The sequence below is a fragment of the Anomaloglossus baeobatrachus genome, chromosome 4 (assembly GCF_048569485.1).
Source record: "Anomaloglossus baeobatrachus isolate aAnoBae1 chromosome 4, aAnoBae1.hap1, whole genome shotgun sequence".
NCBI lineage: Eukaryota > Metazoa > Chordata > Amphibia > Anura > Aromobatidae > Anomaloglossus > Anomaloglossus baeobatrachus.
Window position 1 is genome coordinate 464,872,900 of NC_134356.1, and position 27,948 is coordinate 464,900,847.

Below are 27,948 nucleotides of genomic sequence, written 5' to 3' on the forward strand. Positions count from 1 at the left end.
TACATTTCACATTACATCAGTATGATTGGTGTCTTCATGGAAGAACGTGACAGGCCGTCCACCTCCTTAGGCCCTGTGCGCACGCTACGGATTTACCGCGGATTTTGCCATGGATTTGCCGCGGATTTGCTGCAGAAAATGTGTCTAACATTGCTGCAGTCAATTCCCCAGCAAAACCTATGGGTTTTAAAAAATGCTGTGCGCACACTGCATTTTTTTTATACCTGCGGATTTACCCGCTGATTTTCCGTTGCAGAATTAATGAGTATGTCACTTCTTTTCCACAGGTACCTGCGGTTTTTGCCATAGATAATGGTAAAAATCCGCGGGGACCAACTTGCGGAAAATCCGCTGTAAATCCGCGGTAAATCCACAACAAAACCGCGGAAAATCGAGGCAAAAACGCGGGTGTGGTTTTACCACGGTTTTTACCACTGGTGCAGGATTCTTTCAGAGGGTCCGTTTTTTTCTTAACAAAAAGGCACTTTCTAGTGCGCACATAGCCTCACATGGGCACTAGTTGGACTAGTCAAATTTTTCCACACTGAACTCCCTCAACTATGAGTATATGAGCCTTTATTTGTGCACTTGGGCACAGTCATGCTAGAACAGAAAAAGCTCTTCCCTAAATTTTTACCACAATATGGGAAGTATACATTATAATGCCTTGGAAACGAAAGAATTAAGAATACTCTTCATACGGTGTTTCCCCGAAAATAAGACCTCCCCCGAAAATAAGACCTAGCAGGATTTTTCAGGGAGGCTTACATATAAGACATACCCCAAAAATAAGACCTAGTTGCGGTCCAATAATGAAGTGTCCATGCAGCTAAAAAAGTTAAAGATACTGCAGGACACTTCATTATAGACAGTGGATACCCCCAAATCAGACAAGAAGAGAGAAGACCTCGAGATCATACTCACCAGACACCTACCGGGAGCAGGGAAGCGCATCAAGGTCCTGCAGTGGAACACACTCAAATCACACACACACAGACACACATGAGAACACACACACAAACCCATGAGATCACACACACAATCACACTACAGATTGCATACACACACTCACCACATCCAGCGATATCGCTTGCTTCTCGGCGCGCATAAGGACCTGCGACACTGTGCAGTGGATATTCCAGGACCTGCGGGAGGATCACATGGCCGGAAGCACGTGGTATCACTGGATGTGGTGAGTGTGTGCGCAATTGTACCGGTATGTGCGATTTCGTGAGAGTGTGTCAGTGTATGCGATCGGATGTGTGAGTGTGTGTTCTAATGTGTGAGTGTGTATTCTGATGTGTGAGTGTGTGTTCTGACATCTCGAGGAAAGAAGGTTTAATCATAACCACAGACGAGGATTCTTTACTGTACGAGCAGTGAGACTATGGAACTCTCTGCCGCATGGTGTTGTAATGAGTGATTCACTACTAACATTTAAGCAGAGCCTGGATGCCTTTCTTGAAAAATATAATATTACCAGTTATGTATATTAGATTTTATGACAGGGTGTTGATCCAGGGAACTAGTCTGATTGCCGTATGTGGAGTCAGGAAGGAATTTTTTTCCCCATTGGAGTTTATTTGACACATTGGGTTTTTTTTGCCTTCCTCTGGATCAACATGTTAGGCTACGGGTTGAACTAGATGGACTTAGGCGGGCTTTGCACACTACGACATCGCAGGTGCGATGTCGGTGGGGTCAAATGGAAAATGACGCACTTCCGGCATCGCATGCGACATCGTAGTGTGTAAAGCCTAGATGATACGATTAATGAGCGCAAAAGCGTCGTAATCGTATCATCGGTGCAGCGTCGGTGTAATCCATAATTACGCTGACGCGACAGTCCGATGTTGTTCCTCGCTCCTGCGGCAGCACACATCGCTGTGTGTGAAGCCGCAGGAGCGAGGAACATCTCCTACCGGCGTCACTGCGGATTCCGTAGGATATGCGGAAGGAAGCAGGTGGGCGGGATGTTTACATCCCACTCATCTCCGCCCCTCCGCTCCGATTGGCCGCCTGGCGTGTGACGTTGCTATGACGCCACACGACCCGCCCCCTTAACAAGGAGGCGGGTTGCCGGCCAGATCGACGGTCGCAGGACAGGTGAGTCCATGTGAAGCTGCCGTAGCGATAATGTTCGCTACGGCAGCTATCACAAGGAAATCGCTGCTGCGACGGGGGCGGGTACTATCGCGCTCGGCATCGCAGCATCGGCCTGCGATGTCGCAGCGTGCAAAGTACCCCTTAGAGTCTCCCTTCAACCTTAAAAAACTATGAAACTATGTGTGAGTTTCGGCCGGACGCAGGGGAGTACGGTGTGCAGCACATCTGCCTGGAGCGCCCCCCGGAGATCACAGGGTGGAATGATGTGGAATCTGATGTGTGAGTGTGTGTTTGTGTGTGTACATGCTATGTGATGTGTGAGTGTATGTGTGTATATGCTATCTGATGTGAGTATGTATGTGTGTATTTATATGCTATCTGATGTGTGAGTGTGTAAGCTATCTGATGTGTGAGTGTGTTCTGATGTATGTGTGTCGGCCAGATGCAGGGGAGGATGGCGTGCAGCACAGAGATCCCAGGGAGGAATGATATGGAATCTGATATGAGTGTATGCTATCTGATGTGCGAGTGTGTGATCTAATGTATGTGTGTTGGCCAGACGCAGGGGAGGACAACGTGCTGGGAGATCTGGGAGCCACACAGATGCCCGGGGCTGGTAAGTTTGATGATCCTTGGAAGGGGGGGGTTCTGCTTTTTGTGGGGTGTAAACTTACCCCAAACCATGTCTCCTCAAGAATGAGACACCCCCTGAAAATAAGACCTAGTGCTTTTTTCAGGGCAAAAAAAAAATATAAGACAGTGTCTTATTTTCAGGGAAACAGGGTAGTAAAAAAATGGGCATACGTCAACGCCTGAAAAATAACCCCATAGCTTTATGCTTCCTGCACCAGACTTTACAGTTGGCATAATATAATCAGAAATGTGACTATCTCATGGCATTTGCCAAAGCCATACTTACCTATCAGCCTACCAGATAGTGAAGCATGATTCGTCATTCCACAGAACATGGTTTCATTGTTTTAAACGTTTGATGATAAATGTCTAATCACTGGAATGCTACTTTACAGTGGGTGAAATATGTATTGAACACATCACCAATTTTCTAAGTAAATATCTTAATGTGCTATTGACATAAATTTCTCAACAGATGTCAGTAACAACCCATCAAATCCACACAAGCAAAGAAAGCAAACCATAGATGTCAATAAATTTAGTGATGTGTAATAATGAGAAATGACACAGGAAAAAAGTATTAAACATGCTTACTGACATTTTTTAATACTTTGTACAGAATCCTTTCTTGCTGACGACAGCTTCAAGACACCTCTTGTATGGAGAAATTAGTCACATGCATTGCTCAGGTGTGATTTTGGTCCATTCTTCCAAACGCTCAGGTTCCATGGCCTCCTACTACCGTATGAACTCTGAGATTTAGTTCCTTTCCCTCAATTTTCTATTGGATTCAGATCAGGTGATTGGCTGGGCCATTCCAGCAGCTTTATTTTCTTTCTCTGAAATCAATTGATAGTTTCCTTGGCTGTGTATTTGGGATCATTGTCATGCTGAAATGTCCACCCTCGTCTCATCTTCATTATCCTGGTAGATTGCAGCATATTTTTATCAATAATATCTATGTACATTTGTCCATTCATCCTTCATTTAATTATATGCAGTTTGCCAATGCTGTATGATGAAATAAAGCCTCACATCCTGATGTTCCCACCTCCAATCTTCACTGTTAGCATGGTGTTTTTGGCCTTTCGGACTTTAAACATGGTGTATATTATAGCATCCAAAGAGTTCAATTTTGGATTCATCTCACCAGAATTTATTCTCCCAGTATTTCACAGGCTTGTCTGAATGTTGTTGAGCTAACTTTAAATGCGCTTGATCGTGCTTTTTGTTCAGCAATGGAGTCTTGCGTGGTGAGCGTGCATACAGGCCATGGAGGTTGAGTGCATTGCTTATTGTTTTCTTTGAAACAATTGTACCTGCTGATTCCAGGTCTTTCTGTAGCTCTCCACAGGTGGTTCTTAGATCTTGAACAACTCTTCTGATAATTCCTTTCACTCTTCTGTCTAAAGTCTTGCATGGAGCACCTGGACATGGCCGGTTTAGGGTGAAATGATGTTCTTTCCACTTCCGGATCATGGCCCCAACAGTGCTCACTGGAAATCTCAGTAGTTTAAAAAATCTTGTGTAACCACTGTCATCAGTATGTTTTGCAACAATAAAGTTGTGAAAGTTTTGAGACAGCTCACTGGTTTTACCCATCATGAAATGATTCTTGTGTGGCACCTTGGAAATGAGACAACTTTTTATAGGCCATCAGTTGAACCAGCTTTTATTTTAACTAAGAGGCAGAATTCCTTTCTAATTACTGGTAGATTTCAACTTGTGTTATGACTTTCCATGACTTTTTACCGCTCTTTCTTTATCTGTTCAATACTCTTTCCCTGAGTCATTTCTCGTTATTACACATAACTTAATTTCTGAACATATAAGGTTTGATTTCTCTGCGCCTGTCTGGATTGGATAGGTTGTTAAAGACATCTGGTAATAAATTCACGTCACTAGCCATTTTTAGAAATATATTTACTTAGAAAATTGGTGACATGTTAAATACTTACTTTACCCACTATACTATTGGGAGCCTCAGAGATTAAAAGAATGGGGATCCTGTGTCCCCATTTGAATGGATCAGTGTCACTCCCATAGAGAATAAATGTAAGAAATCTAATGACTCTCAGTTCTTCCTTGCTTTTTAGCCATCTTTCTGGCTGAACAATGCCATTAAGAATGATATACACTACTAAATTTTTGGGATATTTTTATGAATTTAAAATTTATGGAAAACATAAAATGTTCACGCTACAGCAATATTTTACCATGAAAGTAGGGCATTTAAGTAGACACATGCAATGTTATTTTCTTCATCTCAAACAATAACTTGTCATGTAGCTTTAAGCATCAATTACAGCTTAACAATGACATCTCATGCTGTTGACCTTTCGAGTTATTGTCTGCTGAGGTATGGCATCTCACTCTTTTTGAAGGGCATCCTCAAGTTATTGATGTTCTATGGTACAGAATTACAAGCCTGTACATGGCGACTCAGCTGATCCCATAGGTTTTCTATGGGATTCAAGTCTGGAGAAAGTGCAGGACACTCTATTTCAGGTACCCCTGTCTCCAGCAGTCGTTACCTAATGTTGCAACCTCGATGAGCTGGAGCACTTTCATCTATGAAAATGAAATACGAGGTCCTGTGTTGTTCATGCAGATGCACAATGACTGGATTAATAATGTTATTGAATTAGTAGGGGATTGTCACTTTAACATTCTCAAAGTGTAGGCAGTTCTATATTAACCAGACATACCTGCCCACACTGTAACACTACCACCAAGAAAGTCTTGTCTAGTGACATCAATGGCTGATGCATAGCGCTCTTCTTGACATCTCTAACATCATTGTCAGCCATCAATTCTGCTCAGGGCGAGATTACTTTCATCAGGAAACAGCACTGGTCCCTCGCCCAGCATAGATGCTCTCTGGTCCTTGAAAGATGATGATTCCTGTGCCTGGTGATGTGTTATGGTACCCTTGCTGGTCATGTAGCATGCAGACCACAGTGATGTAAAGGGTTTTGAATAGTTTGATGTTACACTTGGGTGCCTCTTACCTCCCTTAAATGGGCTTGGAGTTGTATGTAAGGCTATGTGCGCACGTGTGCGTAATTCATGCAGTTACGCTGCGCTTTGTAGCGCAGCGTAACTGCATGCGTCCTGCGTCCCCTGCACAGTCTATGGAGATTGTGCAGGGGCCGTGCGCACGTGGCGTTTTAGAGCGCAGCGCTTCGGCTTCTGCTGAAGCGCTGCGTTCTAAGAAGTGACATGTCACTTCTTCCGTGCACTTTGCCGGCAGCTCCTGCTCTGTCTATGGGAGGAGCTGCAGGCAGAGCGCATGGAATCGGCTTTTTTTTTCTTTCACTACGGACATTTCTGCAGCGATTTAAAGCGCACGTGTGCTCTTCAGATCGCTGCAGAAATTTCTGCAGTGACTGTACGCAACGTGCGCACATAGCCTAATACTATTGTATGTACTGAGGATTTCGATTGCGTTAGGGCAATGACAACCAGAGACGAGTTCTTGGTGCAGAGATGTTTATAATATGTAACCAACGATATGTACATAAACGGAACAAAACACAGTAGTACAATAAACACAGGAAATACCTTCCAGGATCGGAGCGAAGGGAATTCCCGGGGCCACGCACCGGACTCCCCCAGGGAGACCACCAAGAGCGAACCCCTATACAGGGACTGTCTGGCAATCACCCCAGAAGGCCTAAATGCGCAGCAGCCGGGACACAAAGGGCAATAGGTATAGTCCAAAAATGTCCGCACGAGATGAGAGTCCAGAGTGGTTACGAACCGGAAGGAACCGGGCAGAAGTGCTGACCAAAGACGGCAGACGGAGTCCGGGCACAGCTTGATGAGACCGGGTGAAGTCCAGAGTCGGTGTCGGTTGTTTTTCAGGAGGATCCAAAATGTCAATCAGGAACCAAGAGCAGCAAAGCAGGAGTACACAGCAAGCAGTATACTCAGGCACTGGACTAAGCTTAGGGGCGGCCTTTTAAACAGATGGACAGGAAGTAGGGCAACAGAACAGCAAACTCCATGTTAACAGAGGGCAAGCTCATTCAAAAGAGAACTGGAAATCCCGGAAGTCTGACATTGTATGGCATTCATCATCCAGTTCCAAAGGGCATTGTTCATAATGAAGCTGTCATTAGTGTGGGATGTGGCCAAAGAACGTCCACTTCTATGCTTTTTTTGTAACTTTTCCAGTCTCTCTGTATCTCTGTTGTAACCTGCTGATGACACTCTGTGACACTCTAAGCTCTGTGGCCACTTCCGTCTGAGAACATCCTGCTTAAAGCCTCGCAATGGTGAGGTACAGTTGATCAACTGTTAGGGGTTGTCTTGGTCTGATCATGTCAAATTGTGAACAGCATGATAAGGAGAACTGTCACAGGGTGTGTACTGACAGACTAGGGGTTCCTAAACTGGCCCTCAGACTCGAGACCCTGCTCTGTCCCTTATCTCAGAGGCAAGCCTGATGTTAGCCAGGTCTGAGCCCTCAGCGTAACCCTGACTCCCATCCAAGCCCTGATCTTATGCCACCCACCCTGGGAGTGAACCAGAAACCCAGTAACGAATCGCAACAGAAAAGACACGAGCAAGGGAGAAAAAACCTCATACACACTGCACTCAAACACAAAGGAGAGACTATATGTGTACAAGGGAATAAAGAAAAGGGTAGGGAATTAACTCACAACAGGGAAACAGTCATGCCCCGCAGAAAAGCAACTGTAGTTCACGATGAACTGGACAACCACTGAGACCGGGATCGCTGAAGCTATCTTCGGCAGTCTCCTCCTACACTACCCAGCCTTAAATAGGAAGAGACCAGCTGTGGATGGCAATCAGCAACCTGGCTCTCATAAGAGTTGCACACTGCTCCAAAAAGCATTAACTCCTGCATGGCTGGAAGCAGTGAAACAACTCAGCCGACGCCCAGCCTAGCTGAGCACTTAAGAGAGACCAGGTTGCCTATCGGACTCTGCAATGTGAACAGAGTCCAACACCAAAGTTGTAATCCACGTGTGCAGATCTGACAAGGACTGTTTAAATAGAAAGACTAATTGAACTCTGAAATCTATTGGACAATTCATGGATCAAACATCTGTTGTGAATTTTGCCATTAGGCTCCTTGTTAGAGAATAGCAAGTTGTGCACAAAGTGCTAAAACATTGAACAGTTGGACATGTGCATGCAAAAGCTTAGAAATGGTCACATTAAGTTAATCTGAAAAGGTTGGAGTGCATATTACCGAAAGCCAAAAATCCTTAAGTTTTTGTGAGTAGTGTATAAAGTGTATACTGGAATTGGCTCTCCACATTTTCCTAGCAAGTGCGTAACTGTCTTGCTAAGCAAACAGCAGATGGCAGAATCCGACATGAATATGATGTTTTCTGCCTCCTGAAATGGCTCCATTAGAATCATTAGGCTTAGCTGGGCTGTGCACTGCTCTCTTAATAAGCTTACGTTACCATCTGCTTTCTCTTAAACAGTAACTGTCTGTTTTCTGTGGATCGCCAAGTAAATTCTAGGAAAAACTGTTTAGTTTGACATTAGGCTTTGTTGTGAAATATAGGGAACGAGTATCATCCGTCAGAAGAGATTATATTGTTTGGAAATTTCATGGCAGTAATGCTTTTTAAAGAAAACCAAGATCATTTGTACCCACAGCTGCTGCTTTCTTTGTGGATTTTCCGCTTACAACTTGGCATATAAACCTGTTCCAAATTACACAATTTATTGGTGTAAATGTAAAAAAATATGGAAGCTTTTTTTTATTATTGATATTATTAACCATACCTTTTTCACATTAGTGTTATGGTTTCCATTCATAAAAAAGGCATAGCAGCTAACCCACATCTATTTTCCAACAGACCCAGTTGAATCCTGACAGATCCAATTAAATAGTAATGGTGTCCATATTTCCAAAGGGGTTCCGATACTGTTTACATTAAAATTAATGCTGCAGACTATGCTATTTCTGCTATGAAAAATATGAGATGCCTAAAAGATAAAGAAATGGTGTACTTTTTGATCTTTCAATATGTGCAAAATTTACTATCTATGATTATTCATTTATTTCTCAAAATGTAATTCACTGTGTAAATGGATAATGTAAATACTATTTCTCTTTGTGTCCCCCAGTCTCTTTCGAAAAGTGAATCTGCAAATAGCTTTTTGGTGAAGTAACAATCACGGGTTATACGTCAGTAATGAGAGCCACATGCCTACGTGTCCACCTTTCCTATATGAGGCTGCTATGGACGTGGTTGGGTGGGATGGGGTTTCTGCTAAAGTGAGGCATCCTTCAACTTTAATAAAGCTCTGCTTGATCCATTAATGGTCACAGAAATGTGGATTAGGGATGAAATAAATTAAGATTCATTTACACGTAAATCTATCTCAATTTGAATAGTAAATCTGCCCAAATAAAATTACTGTCAACTGCAGATCCTTTGTAATCATTCCGAGCATTAGTTGGATGTTTAGATCATTTCAATTATCGTTTATCACATAATAGGAGCAATTATGCATGTATATATGATTGTAACCACTGTACAGAAGCATCTTCCGGGATGACTATTGTCATGTTACAAACACAAAATCTATCATTTTCATGTACGAACACTCAATTTTCACCATTGATAGATAATAATTTTATAATTCAGAGTTGAATTTTTAGTGTTTTCTTACACTGGTGATTACTGTAAATGTGTTAAACAACCAGACTTATGCTTGTATAGATGAGCAGTAATAACTGTAGAGTTGAGCGAGTACCTAACTATTCATACTCGCTATACTCATATCGAGTACTGTCTAATACTTGCGTATTCGTTACGAATAGAGTGTGCAATGCAAGTCAATGGGGAAAAAAAAATCGCAAAGTAACGAGTAACCAGAATACCGTATTATTCGTGCGAGTAGCAAAATAGTATGGCATTCGGGTTACTCGTTACCTTGCAAGTTTTCCTCATTGACTTGCATTGTATATGCTATTCAGAATGAATACGCGAGTATTGGACAGTAATCGTTATGAGTATAGCGAGTACAAATAGTTAGGTTCTCACTCAACTCTAGCTGTCAGTTTTAATAGCTATATTTGCCATAAATTAATAAATATCAAAGGTAGAAAAACATAGCACATTAACAGGTCCTGAGTTTAATTAGGCTATTATTTTTCATTATATTTGCCCAGGCTAGTATGTACAACATTTCCATTTACCAGTAATGGTGATCTCATTCTTGGGATTTGGGAGTTCAGTGTCCCAGCCTTTGTTATAGAAGAACCTGAGAGAAAAACTCAATGTTTTCAAGCATTGCCTCTGCTTTGTATTATGAAGTCAATAATATTCCTAGTGAAAAAGGAAGCGGGACAGTAAAACACAAAAGGTCTAAGGGTATGTGCACACGTCTTTAAGGCATCGGTGGAACTGCCACGTTTTCCAAGACAAAGCTGCTCAAAGAAAAAGCCTTTTCCTGAAGCAACTTTTTGTGCGGTTTTGCTGTCGCTTTTGTGGCATCTTTGCTCTCCAAGTCTTTTTTTGCAATCTATTCTATAATTAGAGAGTGACTTCATAGTGGAAGCTGCCTGAATAATCAATATGCTTAACCACTGCATGGTTTTCAAACCCTGAAGGGGTAAATTGTAAGAAAAGACAAAACATGTACACAACAATGTCATTTTTACATTGCTGTGCACTATTTTTTGTTGTGTTGTTGTTGCACTTTTTCAGAAATCCTCCTGAAAATTACATTGTGTGCAGATACCCCAGGGTATGTGCACATGATGTTTTTTTCAAGCAGATTTCGCTCAGAAATCCATATTAAAAAGTGCTAAATAAATGCATGGGAAACAGGAGTGGTCTCTCAAGATTGAAAAAGGGCAAATGTGGTTCCTATCTACAAAAAGCAGAAAAAGGAGGATCCAGAGAATTACAGGCCAGTAAGCCTGACCTTCATAGCAGGAAAAATCTTCGAGAAAATTGTCAAGGAACATTTACTTAAGTACCTGGATGGGAAGGCATTAATTAACCAGAGCCAGCACAGCTTTATGACCAATATATCTTGTTATATTAACCTGACTTCGTTCTATAGCAAAGTCACTGAATGGTTGTACCAGGGGAATGCCGTGGATATAGTATACCTTGACTTCAGTAAGGCATTCAATAAAGTATCACGTAACCTCCTCATTGAAAAAAAATGACCAAGTACGGAATCAACAGAAAATCAGTTAGATGGATTCACCACTGGCTTAATGATCGGGCACAATGAGTAATACTAAATGGCTACTCATCAACCTAGAGGAAAGTCAAAAGTGGGGGCCGCAAGGCTCTGTCCTGTTAGTGCTATCTAATATCCTTATAAATGTTCTGAACAACTGAATTATTGGAGAGCTCATTAAATTCGTAGCTGATACTAAGATATAAGGAAAAGGCAACACTAGAAAGAAAAGAGAGCGTACTGAAAAGGATCTAGACGCACTCGAACAATGGGCCAAGGTAAACAGAATGGTATTTAACAGGGACAAATGCAAAGTCCTACATCTGGGTAAAAGAAATGTGAAAAGCATATATAGTATGGGAGGAATAGAACTGGGTGATAGCACCGGGGAGAAGGACTTGGGCAAAATAGTAGATCCCAGATTCAACATGAGCCAACAATGCGGTGTTGCAGCTAAAAAGGCCAACAAAATTCTGGGATGTTTCAAGACAAGTATTGAATCTAGATCACAAGAGGTAATTATTCCCCTATACTCTGCCCTGGTCAGACCCCACCTGGAATACTGTGTATCGTTCTGGGCCCAATTCAAGAAAGACATCGATATAGTGGAGCAAGTCTAGAGAAAAGCAACCAAGATGGTGGAAGGTCTGAAAATCATGTCATATGTAGACCGGCTAAAAGAAGTAGGAATGTTTAGTTTGCAAAAGAGAAGGCTGAGAGGAGACTTAATAGCGGTATACAAATATCTGAAAGGTAGTCACAGTGCAGAGGGAACTATCCTATTCTCATTAGCACAAGGAAGTACAAGATGCAATGGGATGAAACTAAAAGAAAGAAGATTCAAATTAGATATTAGGAAAAACTTTCTGACAGTAAGTGCAGTCAGAGAGTGGAGCAGGCTGTCACAGGAGGTGGTGAGCTCTCCATCAATGGAAATGTTCAAGTGGAAGCTAGATAAACATAGAGCTGGGGTGATTTAGGAAAGCCTGCACTTGCAGGGGGTTGTACTTGACGGCCCCTGAGGTCCCTTCCAACTCTACCATTCTATGATTCTATGCTATAAAGGTTTCCAAAACATCAAGTAATTAAAGAAGTTACATGTCCATTCTTCAGGTATTTTCCACTCCATAGACGCTCTACACTTTACAATACAATACAGTCAATGGGAAGGCTCAAAAGATGCCTAGGATACGCATGTGCATCCATATGACAGCTATGTTTATATTTTACTAGCTGTACTACCAGGATTCGCCCAGGTTAATAACTGTTGTTAACAAAATAGAATGTATTAACAAAAATGTATTCTGCACAGAAAAACCACAAAACAAATAGATAGAAATGTAATTATTAAAAGGCAAAAACTAAGCTAATAGAAGCATTTCACAACATATATTTCAACACAGATATTCCACACAGATTTAACAAAATTGGCCAAGTAATGTGCTCCGTCTGTCTCTTTCCCGGTCTGTCTCTTTCCCCGTCTGTCTCTTTCCCAGTCTGTCTCTTTCCCAGTCTGTCTCTTTCCCAGTCTGTCTCTTTCCCAGTCTGTCTCTTTCCCAGTCTGTCTCTTTCCCAGTCTGTCTCTTTCCCCCGCCTGTCTCTTTCCCCCGCCTGTCTCTTTCCCCCGTCTGTCTCTTTCCCCCGTCTGTCTCTTTCCCCCGTCTGTCTCTTTCCCTGTCTGCCTCTTTTTTTTTGTCTGTCTCGATCTCTCTGTTTCTTTCCCCATCTGTCTCTTTCTATGTCTGTCTCTTTCCCCGTCTGTCTCCCCGTCTTTTTGTCTGTCTCTTTCCCTGTTTGCCTGTCTGTGTCTGTCTATTTCCTTGTCTGTCTCTATCGAGGTCTGTGTCTTTCCCCATCTATCTTTGTCTCTCTGGTTGTCACCTCCTTCCCTGTCTGCCTGTCTCTGTCCCTGTCTGCATGTCTGTCTGTCTCTTTCCCCATCTGTCTCTTTCCCCATCTGTCTCTTTCCCCATCTGTCTCTTTCCCCATCTGTCTCTTTCCCCGTCTGTCTCTTTCCCCATCTGTCTCTTTCCCCATCTGTCTCTTTCCAGGTCTGTCTCTTTCCAGGTCTGTCTCTTTCCAGGTCTGTCTATGTCTGTCTCTTTCCAGGTCTGTCTCTGTCTGTCTCTTTCCTCGTCTGTCTCTTTCACAGTCTGTCTCTGTCTGTCTCTTTCACAGTCTGTCTCTCTCTTTCCTCGTCTGTCTCTGTCTTTTTCTCTCTATCCGTCTCCCCAACGACATCTTATTACCTCACATATAAGCTTCTTATACTATGAATGTCTTTTGTTCCTATAGCAACCAATCACAGCTCCTACTAATAACCTGTAGTTCAAGGCTCCATTTACTTTAATGGAGCCATGTTTTTTGGAGAGTAACTGTAAAGCGCGGGTTTACATTTTCCTGTCAAAACATAGTCTATGACGTTCCCTGGGTCACATGAGGTGTCTGTGCAAAATTTCGTGATTGTAAATGCTACGAAGATGTGCGCCACTTCTGCATTTTTTACCCAGTCATGGTTTTGGTTTACAAATACTGAGGTAAAAAAACTCACCAAATACTCAATGTGTGCACATGGCCTTGGATGTAGCATGGATCAGAGCTCAGAAAGCTAACTTTGACCACAGCACTGCTTTGTGTGTACCCTGTTTATTGTCAGTGACCTGCTTATCAAATCAGAGAGTGTGGTCGGACGACTTGGTACTAGGCAGGAAATCACAGCAATGATAATGTTCTAGTGATAATACCTTCAGTATAATTAAACCACAGAATACAGATTACTAAATGACACATCACTGAAATTTGTGTTTCAGACCCCATCTTCTGCTTTCTTCAGATTATATAGCAAAAACCTGCTGACAGATTCCCTTTAGTCACGCTGAGAAACCGCTAAAAATAAAAATTTTAGCAGTCACAAATGTCCCAAAAAGTCTAAAAAAAAGTGACAAAAAAGGTTAAAAAAGACAATTCAGTATTACAAAATACCATTGAAAAGCAGTGTTTCCTGAAGCATCTACCTCTTAAAGAACCATATGGTTTCACCCACCTGAAATAAAATGTGTGCACATATCCTTACATAGTGCTACCATACAAAGGGATTATTCTTGGGTTGTGGTAAAATCCTTTAAACTAAAACTGAAATGAAAATAGATCCCGATTCAGTAAGACTAACGTTGTACCTGCCAGTGTAAAAACAGTGCGTGGCGGGGTTAGAGGCTCCTAATTCATTAAGAGGCTAATGACACTTAATGAATAAGGGGCATCTTTCAAGTGGTGTGTGCCTCTGTGTGCCTTGCCAGACATTTTGCATCAGTCGGAGATTGGAGTAAGATTTCTGGGATAAGGTATGCCACCTGTGGTCATGAATTAGATGGGTGGACTTAGTTATGCCCCCTGTCGTGCCTATGCTTTGCCCACCTTGGTGGAGCTGGTTGGGACTGCCCTAAACGCAACAAAAGTTGCAAAATATTTGAGCAATATCACACTACACAAACAGATTCACGACAATTACTTTGAGTATTACCTCATAATTTTTACTATTCTGATGGCAACACAATAGAAATATTTTTTGCATCACTTTATTGCCAAAAGATATAGTTATGGGTTGAAATACAAGTTAATAATAGAAAACTTACTTGAACACGGCTATTAGCAAGTTTACTAAGAGGATATTTGCCACCAACAAATAACATGCCATAATGGCTGGAGTGAGCCAAGCGCCAGGAATGCAAGGAGGGAGACGCTTCCCGTCATCATCATATAGGTTTTCACCACAAGGAGCTGTAACACAAAGAGAATTATCAGCATCACAATATAGTTTTAATTATAGAACAACTCATAGGTAAATCAGGTATGTATCAGTATTTGATATGCATGTAAAAAAAAATTGTTGCATGTAAGAATTTATAGACAGCCAAAGTCTGCCAGATCAGAATCTGCTTTTCATCGACCCCCTTTGACTCCCCTTCTATAAAGTCGTAATGAAGTTAGTTGGCTTTATGAGTAAATATTTTCCCTCGGTTTGGCGTCTTACAGACGTCCGTGATCATCGGTACAATCTTACATCGCAATGCACAAACTGGCCCTGCGTTTCCCGACCCAAGCATGACAGCTTTATATATGTCTATAAGGCTATGTGCGCACGTTGCGTACAGTCACTGCAGAATTTTCTGCAGCGATCTGAAGAGCACACGTGTGCTTCAAATCGCTGCAGAAAATGTCCGTAGTGAAAAAAAAAAAAAGCCGATTTCATGCGCTCTGCTTGCAGCTCCTGCCATAGACAGAGCAGGAGCTGCCGGCAAAGCGCACGGAAGAAGTGACATGTCACTTCTTAGAACGCGCGCTTCTGGCAGCAGCCGAAGCGCTGTGCTCTAAAACGCCACGTGCGCACGGCCCCTGCACAATCTCCATAGATTATGCAGGGGACGCAGGACGCATGCAGTTACGCTGCGCTACAAAGCGCAGCGTAACTGCATGTATTTACGCAACGTGCGCACATAGCCTAAGGCTGCCATGCTTGGTTTGGGAGAAACGCGATTATTCTGTGCATTGGGATCCGAGATCGGACCAATGATCACGGATGTCTGAAAGAGCTCTATCTTCTTTTATGTTGCCTGTAGTTCAGGCAGCATCAACCACCTGACAGACATCCTGGAATTGGTAGTGTTTTTCATTATTTTCTTTTTGAATTAACGTTTTCTTCCCTTTTCTCTGTTGTACCACAGTAGCCTCCACCTTAGGTAAGCTCTTGTGTGTACAAAATATCAGTTGCCCCATTCTACGAGACTGACATTGAAAGGGTATTCCAAAAATTGAAAATTAAGACAGAGAACAACTTGTTGATCATTCAAGGTCATTTTTGATGGACCTCAAACAATCCATAGAATGGGGCTCTGGATCTTGAGTACATGGCTACTGAATGGAGTGATGGTGTATATACTCAGGCTTTACTCTTTTAATTGAGTATGGTGCTGCTAGAGAAATCTAAGACCAGCACTTGGATATTTATGACAGCTCCATAAATAATTAATATCCAGTAGTTGGATCCCAAGCATTGAGTAAGTTACCCCCCTATTATATAGATTGGGGGTGACTTTAAATTCTGGAAATATACTTTTAAATAAGATTTCCATCATAGAATGGCAGAATAGAGTGGAGGCGACAATTTATGAAAAATCCACTGGTAAGAAAATTGACTGCACAGCTGTATACCTGAGTCAATTCTGAAAAATGTTCAAGGACCATTTACAGCATCCTATAGTACAGAATGGTAATGTATCCATAAAAAAGGATGCCTCTAGGATGGTCCATGTGTCATCCGATTTCTTTCTAGCACCCACCGACTTAAATAGATGAGTTTTGTCCTATTTATGTGTCACCTCGTAGTATGCTGGATTTTTTTTTGAGGCCAGACACAGCTGAGAAAAATTGCAGATCTGCACTGCCTCATAGAATAACATGGGTCCGAATGCAATGTCTTTTATTCTTGCATTGCACTTGTCTGAGTTATACCACGGTAGTGTGAGCGTGCAGGGGATTGGGAACTGTGTATGCAAAAAAAGATCTGATGACAATTAAATTTCATAAGGAAAGTAATCACTACTGAATTTTGGATCTAAAAATGGCCTCATGATAAAACATAGATGTACTTATTATAAGTGAATCGGACTCCTAAAAGGGTTATACTATTACAGGAATTCCACTTCTATGTGTCGCGCCCCGGGGCAACTGGGCTGCTTGGATCCGGCTGGTCCGTGGCTCGAGGTGTCCCGGACACGGGGGCACTGTCGACCAGTTTTAAATGAAAAGTAAAATAAAAATAAAGTCCGACTACGCCACTCGCGGTTTGCTGCCAGGGATGGTAGGGCTGCCGCTGCGGGTTCCCATAGGGGATGATGGATGGGGGCAGCGTGGATGGTGGAGCCCTCCGCAAGCAAGACTTTTCCACAGAGGTAGGTGAAGAGTTAACGTGGAGGTGCAGCGCAATGAAGCAGTCCAGACAGAGAGTGCAGTTTGATGGTCTTTACTTACTGGATTCACACCCTGGGGACATACTGGATCCCAGGTGTTAACGTGTCCCTTATGACTGTGCCAGCCAACCTGGTGCCACTCTCCACCTTTGCACTCTGGTGTATGTGGGTCCTTCCTGGCATGCAGCACTTGGAGGTCCTACTAGTGTCTCGGTCCTGCCGCAGGCAACTTAGACTATTTAAGGGAATGTGTCCTGATCCTCCCTTTGCTGCTGATGCCTCGGACGGTATTGGTGGCAGATGAGTCCTGAAAACCCACCTGCCTGGCAGAGTTAACAGATGGTTTGAAGTCCTGGTCTATTCTGGAATCTGCACTCCGTGTGTGCAAAATACTGTGACCCCTCAATGTCCACCCCACTGGATCCCTCTTTCCTTGGAACTTGCTCTCTCACTCTCCAGCTACTTTCCTCCTCTGAGTGACTGTTCTCTCTACTCAGGTCTTTGCAGAGTCTTTGCTACTTTCATTTCCAAAATTCTATAATTCCTTTGTCTGTATTGACACCTTTCCTTTTGCTACTGCTCACTTCTATCCTCACTCCTTTATCTTTCACTTCCTTTCTCTGACTAACTAACTAAAGGCCACGTCACACTAAGCAACATCGCTAGCAACATCGCTGCTGAGGCACGACTTTTGTGACGTGACACAACAGCGATGTTGCTAGCGATGTTGCTGTGTGTGACATCCAGCAACAACCTGGCCCCTGCTGTGAGGTCGTTGGTTGTTGCTGAATGTCCTGGACCATTTTTTAGTTGTTGCTCTCCCGCTGTGAAGCGCACATCACTGTGTGTGACAGCGAGAGAGCAACAACTGAATGTGCAGGCAGCAGGAGCCGGTTTCTACGGACGCTGGTAACCACGGTAAACATTGGGTAACCAAAAAGCCATTACCTTGGTTACCCGATATTTACCTCCGTTACCAGCGTCCGCCGCTCTCAGCTGTCAGTGCCGGCTCCCTGCTCCCTGCACACATAGCCAGACTACACATCGGGTAATTAACCCGATGTGTAGTCTGGCTAGGACTGCAGGGAACAGGGAGCCGGCACTGGCAGCGTAAGAGCGGCGGACGCTGGTAACAAAGGTAAATATCGGGTAACCAAGGTAAGGGCTTCTTGGTTACCCGATGTTTACCGTGGTTACCAGCGTCCACAGAAGCCGGCTCCCTGCTGCCTGCACACGTAGCAGAGTACACATCGGGTAATTAACCCGATGTGTACTCTGGCTAGGAGTGCAGGGAGCTAGCGCTAAGCGGTGTGCGCTGGTAACCAAGGTAAATATCGGGTTTGTTACCCAATATTTACCTTAGTTACCAAGCGCAGCATGCTTCCACGTGTCGCTGCTGGCTGGGGGCTGGTCACTGGTTGCTGGTGAGATCTGCCTGTGTGACAGCTCACCAGCAACCCGTGTAGCGACGCTCCAGCGATCCCTGCCAGGTCAGGTTGCTGGTGGGATCGCTGGAGCGTCGCTTAGCGTGACGGTACCTTAACACTTCCCAGGTCACTCTCTCCTCTCCCAGGTCTGGTCCCTCCCTTTCCAGTTGGCTGCCTGTTAGCTCACAGTGCCCAGCCCTGTCACCTGGTTCTAAGGAGGGGGTCAACCGCCCTGGTTGTGAGTGTAAGTGTCCTGGTGTGCTAGTGTGTGTGTGTGATGACTGGCACAGTCATTTAGGACCCGAGCTGTTGCTGTGTTGTTACCTTATTTTGTGACACCTGGTTACCGCAGGGGCGTCACATATGCATAGGTGTGGTGTGATTTGCATACATCAATTATTAGACATTATTCTTATGTACCACACTTTCTAATAATACATTTTAAAATTGTAAACCGAATAGAAAAATACTTACGGTTTATTTCCATTGCGTACACTGTTTGGAAAAAAATAAACAATGCGTAAGAAAGGAGAAAATAATACAATCATTATATAAATCACATATGGTAAAACAAAAAAGAAAACAAACAATGCTTTGATTTAATAAGCTATATCTTGATCTTCACCAATAATAACTATATAATATCGTTCTCTTTATCCTTGTTTATGTTAGCAGATTATCTATGCATGGTCAGGATGACATAAGAGATAACGCAAAAAGTAATGATTATCCTCAGTTTCTAAAATGGAAGAGAACAAATGAAGAAATTGGCAGAGTACATTATTAAAAGTAAAATCCAGTAGCATTCAGTGCATGCGTAGTGGAGGGAGGTGTATTGGCCTCTGCTATATGTGGGCACTGTGTATATGCAAAATGAAGTTTGGGAGGCTTGTGATAAATGTACAGGCTGTGGGATGCCAATCAATCAATCAAGCCAGAAGGGGACCATCCAGTTTAGACCTGCGACACACATCCGTGCCGCCGGTACGTGTTTGCCATTTTTTGCACATACCGGCGGCACGGAGACACGTTCAGCAATGCTACCCTATTGTAGCAGGCACACACACGTAAAACCACACGGAACGTGTGTCCGTGTGCGTTTGTACGTGTGTGCGTTTTTCTACACGCTGACATGTTGTCACGCTCCCCGGGTCCCCTGTCCAGCTCCCCGGCTCCCCTGCCACGCTCCCCGGCTTCCCTGGCTCGCTCCCCGGCTCCTCTGTCCGGCGTCCCCCGCTCCAGGCCTCCTCACCTAGGATCCCCAGGCGTCCCGGTCCCCGCTCCCAGCGTCCGCTGTCAGCTTCGCTCCAGCCCGGCTCCCCTGCCTCCTGTTCGCCACTCCCTGCCCTGGCTTCTGGCACCCGGGCCTCGCGCATGCGCATTAGGGCGCGCGCGCGGTCATTGACCCTTTCTTAAAGGGCCAGCGTCCACAGACAGGATATTGAACACACAGGTACAGGGTATAAAGGGGTTTAATGTCCAAGTGGGCGGGGCCTGTTCTTCGTGTTTCCTAAGCTAGGAGTCAGGTCTCCTTGTCTCTGTGATATACTCACCTCTCTCTCTTCTAGAGCCGCTCCTGCCTCGCCATCCGGTCCTGCCGATTCCCGAACCCCAAACCCTGACTATCTGCCATCCCGTCAGTCCGTACCATCTTTGATCCCTGTGGTGATCCATCCTCTCGCTCCATCAGTTCCGGACTCTGCCTGACAACATCTTGGCCTCCGAACCTGAGCTCCGTCACCCGGACTACCATCAGTGACTCCGTGGTCCCAGGGACTTCTACATTCCACTATTTTGCACGGACTATCCTGCTACCTGTAGTGCTCCGGCTACCGGACCCCTTGCCTTCAGTGAGGAGTTCGGCCCAGTGGATCCACCTCCTGGGTCTGCCCGTCCACCTGGCCCTAACAGTAAGAACAGGCCATGGATCCCGCCGAAGCACTAGCGGCCTTGCAGGAGGAACTCACACGCCAGCGTGAGACCCAGACCCGCAAGCTGAACTTTATGTCTTCTGTGGACGCCCGCCTGAACACGCTACAAGCGTCGGTTACATCGTCGGCATCTCGAGCTTCCACTGGACAATCCACGGCCCCAGCTCCCGTGGCAGCCTCCTCGGATGCTTCCAGGCTTCGTTTGGCCTCACCACCCTGGTAAGCCGGAGATCCCAAGACCTGCAGGGGATTCATAAACCAATGCTCCCTCCATTTCAAGCAGCTGCTGCATTTGTTTGCCTCCGACCAAGCCAAGGTCGCGTTCATGATGTCCCATCTAGAGGGTGAGGCACTGGCGTGGATGAACCCCTTGTGGGAGAAGGAGGACCCTGGGAGAAGGAGGACCCTGTGACCACTAACATCCAGGAGTTCCTGCAGGCATTTCGTGGCACCTTTGATGAGCCCGGACGCGTCTCCGCGTCTGCCTCATCTCTCCTCCGGTTACGTTAGGGGACTCTGACGGTGGGTCAATATGCCATCCGTTTTCGCACCTTGGCTTCGGAACTCGGGTGGAACAATGAGGCTCTAACCGCCGCCTTCTGGGAAGGTCTCTCGGGTCGAATTAAAGATGAGCTGGCTGGTCGTGACGTGCCGTCCACCCTGGATGCCCTGATTGCCCTAGCAACTCGAGTGGACATTCGCTTTCAGGAACGATCCAAAGAGGTGTCCCGTGAGAGACGTCCGATACGGCATTCCTCTCCTCCGCAGAAGCCCGCCGTACTTCAGTCAACGGCATCTGGTGTCTCCGTCCACGAGCCCATGCAGATCGACCGTTTGCGGCAGTCTGAACAACGCCGAGCAGAACGGCTCGCCAAGGGCCTCTGCTTCTACTGCGGAGAGGGCACACACCTTCTACGCTCCTGTCCAGAGAGGCCGGGAAACTCTAAAGCCTAGGGTTGGTAGGAGAGGCCACCCTAGGTGCTGGGACTCTCTCAGACCCGGTTACGTGGACTGTTCAAGTGACAACGGGAGAGACGCGGTTCACGGCCGAGGCGTACCTCGATTCCGGGGCAGCAGGCAATTTCATCCAGCAGGCCACGGTGGACAAGTACCAGGTGCCTGTTACTCCACTCGACAAACCCCTCGTGATTGCCTCTGTGGATGGGAGACCCCTCTCTGACACCATCTCGTGGATCACCAAGCCGGTGGAACTGCGTATCGGTGCCCTGCACACCGAGAACATCGCTCTCTACGTCCTTCCACACATGTCCCATCAAATCCTGCTGGGACTCCCCTGGTTACGGACACACGAACCGTCAGTCAGCTGGGGCACTGGTGAAATCACCCGATGGGGCTCCTCTTGCCACGAGAACTGTCTGAAGACCATACAACCCATCCGACGACCTCCGGTTCCAGAGTCCCTACCAGGACTGCCCTCGGCCTATTGGTCCTTCACGGATGTCTTTGACAAAAAGGAATCAGAGGTACTTCCGCCACATCGTCCTTACGATTGTGCCATCGACCTGCTCCCGGGAACTACACCACCTCGAGGACGGATATATCCGCTGTCTCCTGCCGAAACAAGGGCCATGTCTACCTACATCACAGAGAACCTGGCAAGGGGATTCATTCGGAGATCCTCCTCTCCTGCTGGAGCAGGCTTCTTCTTCGTTAAGAAGAAAGAAGGCGACCTACGCCCATGCATAGACTACCAGGGATTGAACCAAATCACCGTGAAAAATAAGTACCCCCTGCCGCTCATCCCCGAATTGTTTGATCGGCTTAGAGGAGCTCGTGTGTTCACCAAGTTGGATCTTCGGGGTGCCTACAACCTGGTCCGCATCCGCTCAGGGGACGAATGGAAGACCGCGTTCAATACTCGCGATGGGCACTATGAATACTGTGTGATGCCCTTCGGCCTGTGTAACGCACCAGCAGTCTTTCAGGAATTGGTGAACGACGTCTTCCGAGACCTTCTCTACGTCTGTGTGGTGGTGTATCTTGATGACATCCTGGTCTTTTCTCCGGACCTCCAGACCCACATAGAGAACGTGCAGCTGGTACTACAAAGACTGAGGGAGAATCGTCTGTACGCCAAGTACGAGAAGTGTGTCTTCGAGCAGTCTTCTCTTCCCTTCCTGGGTTACGTAATCTCCGATACCGGCCTGCAGATGGATCCGGAGAAGGTCTCTGCCATTCTCAACTGGCCCCCTCCTTCTGGACTGAAGGCAATCCAACGCTTTCTGGGATTTGCAAACTATTACCGTCAGTTCATCCCTCACTTCTCTGCTCTGACTGCACCTCTCTCCGCCTTGACCAAGAAGGGGGCTAATCCAAAGGACTGGTCACCTGCGGCCGACGCCGCGTTTGGCTCCCTGAAGCGGGCATTTGCTTCCTCCCCTGTGCTCCACCGTCCGGAGTTAAACCGACAGTTCACCTTGGAGGTGGATGCCTCCTCCTCGGGAGCCGGAGCAGTGCTCATGCAGAAGTCCTCCTCCGGGAAGATGGTTACTTGCGGTTTCTTCTCCAAGAGCTTCTCTGCGCCTGAACGCAACTACACCATCGGTGACCGAGAGCTATTGGCAGTCAAACTGGCTCTGGAGGAATGGCGCTACCTTCTGGAGCTGGAGGGAGCAGTGTACCCCGTGATCATTTACACGGACCACAAGAACCTGGAATACCTGCGGTCTGCTCAGCGACTGAACCCACGGCAAGCCAGGTGGTCCTTGTTCTTTGCCAGGTTCGATTTCCAGCTCCATTTCCGACCCGCGGACAAGAATGTACGCGCAGATGCCTTGTCCAGGTCATTCATGCCCATGGAGCAGGAGGAGGAGACATCCCAGCCCATCATCTGCCCTAGTAAAATCATTCCGGTGGCTCCTGTCACCCTGGCCCAGATACCGCCCGGGAAGACCTATGTCTCTGAGACCGACAGGCAAAAAGTGTTGCACTGGGGCCATGCCTCGAAAACAGCCGGCCATGCTGGTCAGAAGAGAACATGGAGTACAATTGTACGTCACTACTGGTGGCCATCCCTTCGCACAGACGTCGCTTCTTTTGTCTCAGCCTGCTCCTCTTGTGCCAGGAATAAGACGCCCAAACATCTGCCATATGGCCGTCTTCTGCCTCTGCCTATACCCTCTGTTCCGTGGCAACACATTGCAATGGACTTTATTACGGACTTACCCCTGTCCTCCGGACACACAGTCATATGGGTCGTGGTGGATCGGTTCTCCAAAATGGCTCATTTCGTCCCTATGGCTGGACTGCCCTCAGCCCAGGAACTCGCTGACGCCTACATACAGCACATCTTCCGGTTGCATGGCTTTCCATCACACATTGTGTCCGACAGAGGAACTCAGTTTACCTCCCGCTTCTGGAGGGCTCTCTGCAAACATCTGGGAGTGACTCTGGACTTTTCTTCAGCCTACCATCCTCAGTCTAATGGCCAAGTGGAACGAGTCAATCAGATCTTGACCTCCTTCTTACGTCACTACGTCAACGCCCATCACGACGACTGGTCCACGCTTCTTCCTTGGGCTGAATTCTCCCATAACCACCACGTCAGTGAGTCCTCCTCCAGCTCCCCCTTCCATGTCGTTTACGGACTTCAGCCTTCCGTCCCATTACCTGTATCCTCTTCCTCGGATGTCCCTGCTGCTGATGCTGTAGCACGTGACTTTGCAACAATTTGGAACTCTGTCAAGACGTCCCTTGGACGTGCTTCCCTTCGGATGAAGAGACACGCAGACAAGAGGCGTCTGGATCCCCCGTGTTTCTCTCCAGGAGATCTGGTTTGGCTTGCCTCCAAGTATGTCCGATTGAAGCTACCATCTTACAAGCTGGGTCCTCGCTACATCAGGCCGTTTAAAGTCCTCAGCAAAATAAATGAGGTCTCCTACAAGCTGCAGCTCCCGGCCACGATGAGGATACCCAACTCCTTCCACGTCTCCCTGCTCAAGCCGGTTGTCCTTGGTCCCTTCTCCGCTGCTGCCAGTTCGGCTCCTCCTCCTATTGCCGATGACGACATCTATGCGGTAAGGGATATCGTGGCCATGAAAACCGTACGGGGCCGGCAGTTCTTCTTGGTGGACTGGGCAGGGTATGGTCCGGAGGATAGGTCCTGGGAACCCCGGGAGAATGTGGGTACTCCTCTGATACGTGCCTTCCTGTCCCGGTTGCGGGGAGGGGGGCGTGGGGGTGGGTACTGTCACGCTCCCCGGGTCCCCTGTCCAGCTCCCCGGCTCCCCGGCTTCCCTGGCTCGCTCCCCGGCTCCTCTGTCCGGCGTCCCCCGCTCCACAGCCTCCAGGCCTCCTCACCTAGGATCCCCAGGCGTCCCGGGCCCCGCTCCCAGCGTCCGCTGTCAGCTTCGCTCCAGCCCGGCTCCCCTGCCTCCTGTTCGCCGCTCCCTGCCCTGGCTTCTGGCACCCAGGCCTCGCGCATGTGCATTAGGGCGCGCGGGCGGTCATTGACCCTTTCTTAAAGGGCCAGCGTCCACAGACAGGATATTGAACACACAGGTACAGGGTATAAAGGGGTTTAATGTCCAAGTGGGCGGGGCCTGTTCTTCGTGTTTCCTAAGCTAGGAGTCAGGTCTCCTTGTCTCTGTGATATACTCACCTCTCTCTCTTCTAGAGCCTCTCCTGCCTCGCCATCCGGTCCTGCCGATTCCCGAACCCCGAACGCTGACTATCTGCCATCCCGTCAGTCCGTACCATCTTTGATCCCTGTGGTGATCCATCCTCTCGCTCCATCAGTTCCGGACTCTGCCTGACAACATCTTGGCCTCCGAACCTGAGCTCCATCACCCGGACTACCATCAGTGACTCCGTGGTCCCAGGGACTTCTACATTCCACTATTTTGCACGGACTATCCTGCTACCTGTAGTGCTCCGGCTACCGGACCCCTTGCCTTCAGTGAGGAGTTCAGCCCAGTGGATCCACCTCCTGGGTCTGCCCGTCCACCTGGCCCTAACACATGTCAGTGTTTTCTCCGGCAGCACGGGTGTCACATGGCCCGCACCCGTACCTGACGGGTGTAGTGTTGATGCGGTCCCGTGTGACACACGCCAGAGAAAACACACGTGTCAGAGAAAAAAAAAAAAACCTTAACTCACCCTCTCCAGCCCTCCTGTCTCTGCCGCTGCTGTCCCTTTCTGCTGACCGACGCTCATTATTCTCATTTAATATTCACTTCACTGCCTGGCAGCAACAGCGGGGAGACGGGAGGGCTGCAGACCGAAGATCAGCACCACGGACAGCAGGAAGGACCACGTGAGTATGTAAATAACCTGTTCTCCGTATATTATCACGGATAGCATGCGGAGAACACACGTGGCCCGCACGTACCAGAGACACGTACTTACCTGCACGCAACACGCAGGGAAAATACACGTGCGTGATTTTCACGTGAGTGTGTCGGAGGCCTTAACAAGAGAAGTCACCTCCTTGACTTCTTACTCGCATTTGAAAACATTGTTAAGGCTGTGTGCCCATGATGAGTTTTAGGTGAGTTTTTGATGCTGCGTATTTTTGCTGTAACACAATTGCAGCATCTTACAGTTCCAGCAAAGTGAATGGGATTAATATGAATCTCCTGCCCACTGGACTACTTTTTACTCAGCGTAAACTGACTTGTGGTACGTGTTTCAAATCCCAACATGTCAATTTCTCTTGAGTTTTCTATGTGAATTTTACCCATAGATTTGCAATAAATGCGTGAAATCAGCTGTTGAAAAACGCACATGCATTTTTAGTGCATTTCCACTACAGAAAGGCAGAAAAAGTGCATGAAATTCGCACATAGTTACAGTATTTTTGGACTATGAGATGTATCGGACCAATCGGATCAGGTGTAATGTGAAAAAAATGTGGATAAGGTTGTGGTGCATGAATACTTTTGTGGTATCCGGTACCCGTTCTGCTGCTGCTGGGTTGGACAGTTGTCATGTGGCAGTAGATCTGCTCTAGTGTGCCAGAATTACTTTGTGCACTGTGAGTCAGGCAGTACGATTTACACTGTTATGATGTTTGTACACTGAGGATTGTGAAATGTACTTTGCTGCCATCTAATGGTCAATGTATGCGTATAAAAGTTAGGTGTTCATTCTCCTCACAACAAGCTGCCATGGGAACGGCTGGGACGAGTCTCCACCTCAGAGCTGACATGTCCAGTGAACTGGATAAAAACAAGTGTAGTCAGGAGACAGAGAAGAAGCTCCCAGAATCTCTATCACATCCATGCTAAAGGGACATCTTTTTCCTCATATAATCACCTCTACAAAGGAGTGAAGTTTCCTACAGCCAGGAGAGATAAGGCTGAACATGGGCCCTCCTGCATACTGGTTTTCTATGTGCTTCCAGCCAGAACCAGGGTAACGTGCCTTGTATGCCACAAACTCTGCCTGCTCTAACCCCAGCAATAGGGAACGGTAGCTCCAAAACCATGAGTAGCTATATCCCACCAGTGTGTTGCCACAGGGAGCCAACCCGTGAAGGCCCCTCCATCAGCAAAGCATTACCTGGACTGTGCATTCTATTACCTCCTACAGCAAGGGAGGAGAACTGTATCCAGCTGCTCTGAGAGGCCCAAACTGAGGAGAACTGTACTTCAGCCGCCCCGAGAGGCCCAAACTGAGGAGATTTGTACTCCAGCCGCCCTGAGAGACCTAAGCTTGCTTGTTTCTTAAGAAGAAGACACCTACTTTCATAATCAAAATACCAAGTGTACCCTATACATTGAACTGACACCACTTTGCCTTTAAGAAACAAACTGTATGCTATTATTCACTTCAGTAAAGGTTAAGTTTGCAAGTTCACCCTTGCATCTGGTCGCTTTTAACTGCACAAACATCATGAGTGCTCCAAGATGTGCACCCAGACACCACCAAATCCATAGGAGCGCAAAAACCGCAGCAAAAAACACAGCATGCGCACACAGTCTTTGAATATTCTATATTTCCTAAAGCTGAGATAAATAGTAAGTACTTTAAATACACACACATTTTATTTCTACAGTCATAGTCACCGAACATTTAGCCGCTGTCTAATGTTTTATTGCAGTTCATGTGTGTCGCCCAGGGTTATGGGGTACTCGGTCCCGGGCAGTGTATGACTGGGGAATGTCACTTTGGTGGCCGTTGCCCTGTTCCGTGCCCTGGGTGCTTTTTGAAAAGGCGATATTTACAGGGGATTGTTGAATAAAGTTTATATGTGACGCCACTTGTGGTGTTGCGGCTATAGGAATAGACCTGGTGGCTTCTTTCTCCACACCTGTCTTTGGTTGGTGGGTCCCCGTGGCGTGGAGCGGCTGGGGTCCCCTCCTGGTTGTCTTCTTCAGCAGCCCATATGACAGCAGTGTGAACCCTGTGGGGTTGGAGTCTCTGGTCTTGTCCCCAGTTCTCTCTTTGCTACTGAGTCCCGAACTTCAAGGTCAGTAAGGTCCTTGATGGTCCCCTCACTATGCAGATTTTATCAGGTCTGCCTGGAGCTTTTGCCTGACCTAGGATTCTGTACCCCGTTGGTGTGTAGTTCCGGTAGTACTCTACCGTACTCCTCTGGCAACTAACTGCCTGGGCCCTCAGGTTCACTCCGGTCAGTCCGACTCTCCTCTACTTCCACCATTACTGTGTCTCCTTCACTGTCTCCTCTGTCTGACTCTCCACTCTCTGTCTGCCCCTCCTACCTAGTCG

General features: G+C 46.5%; 1 protein-coding gene across 1 annotated transcript in view; it reads right to left on the reverse strand.

The window, feature by feature from the left end:
• Nucleotides 1–27,948, reverse strand: part of TRPM1 (transient receptor potential cation channel subfamily M member 1) — a 338,789-nt gene that overhangs the window by 20,108 nt on the left and 290,733 nt on the right. Inside the window, exons 23-24 of the mRNA XM_075345679.1 lie at nucleotides 18,800–18,820; nucleotides 14,565–14,709 (exon numbers count right to left, since the gene is read on the reverse strand). Of these exons, the coding sequence (XP_075201794.1) occupies nucleotides 14,565–14,709; nucleotides 18,800–18,820 (166 nt within the window). The remainder of the gene's footprint in view (nucleotides 1–14,564; nucleotides 14,710–18,799; nucleotides 18,821–27,948) is intronic.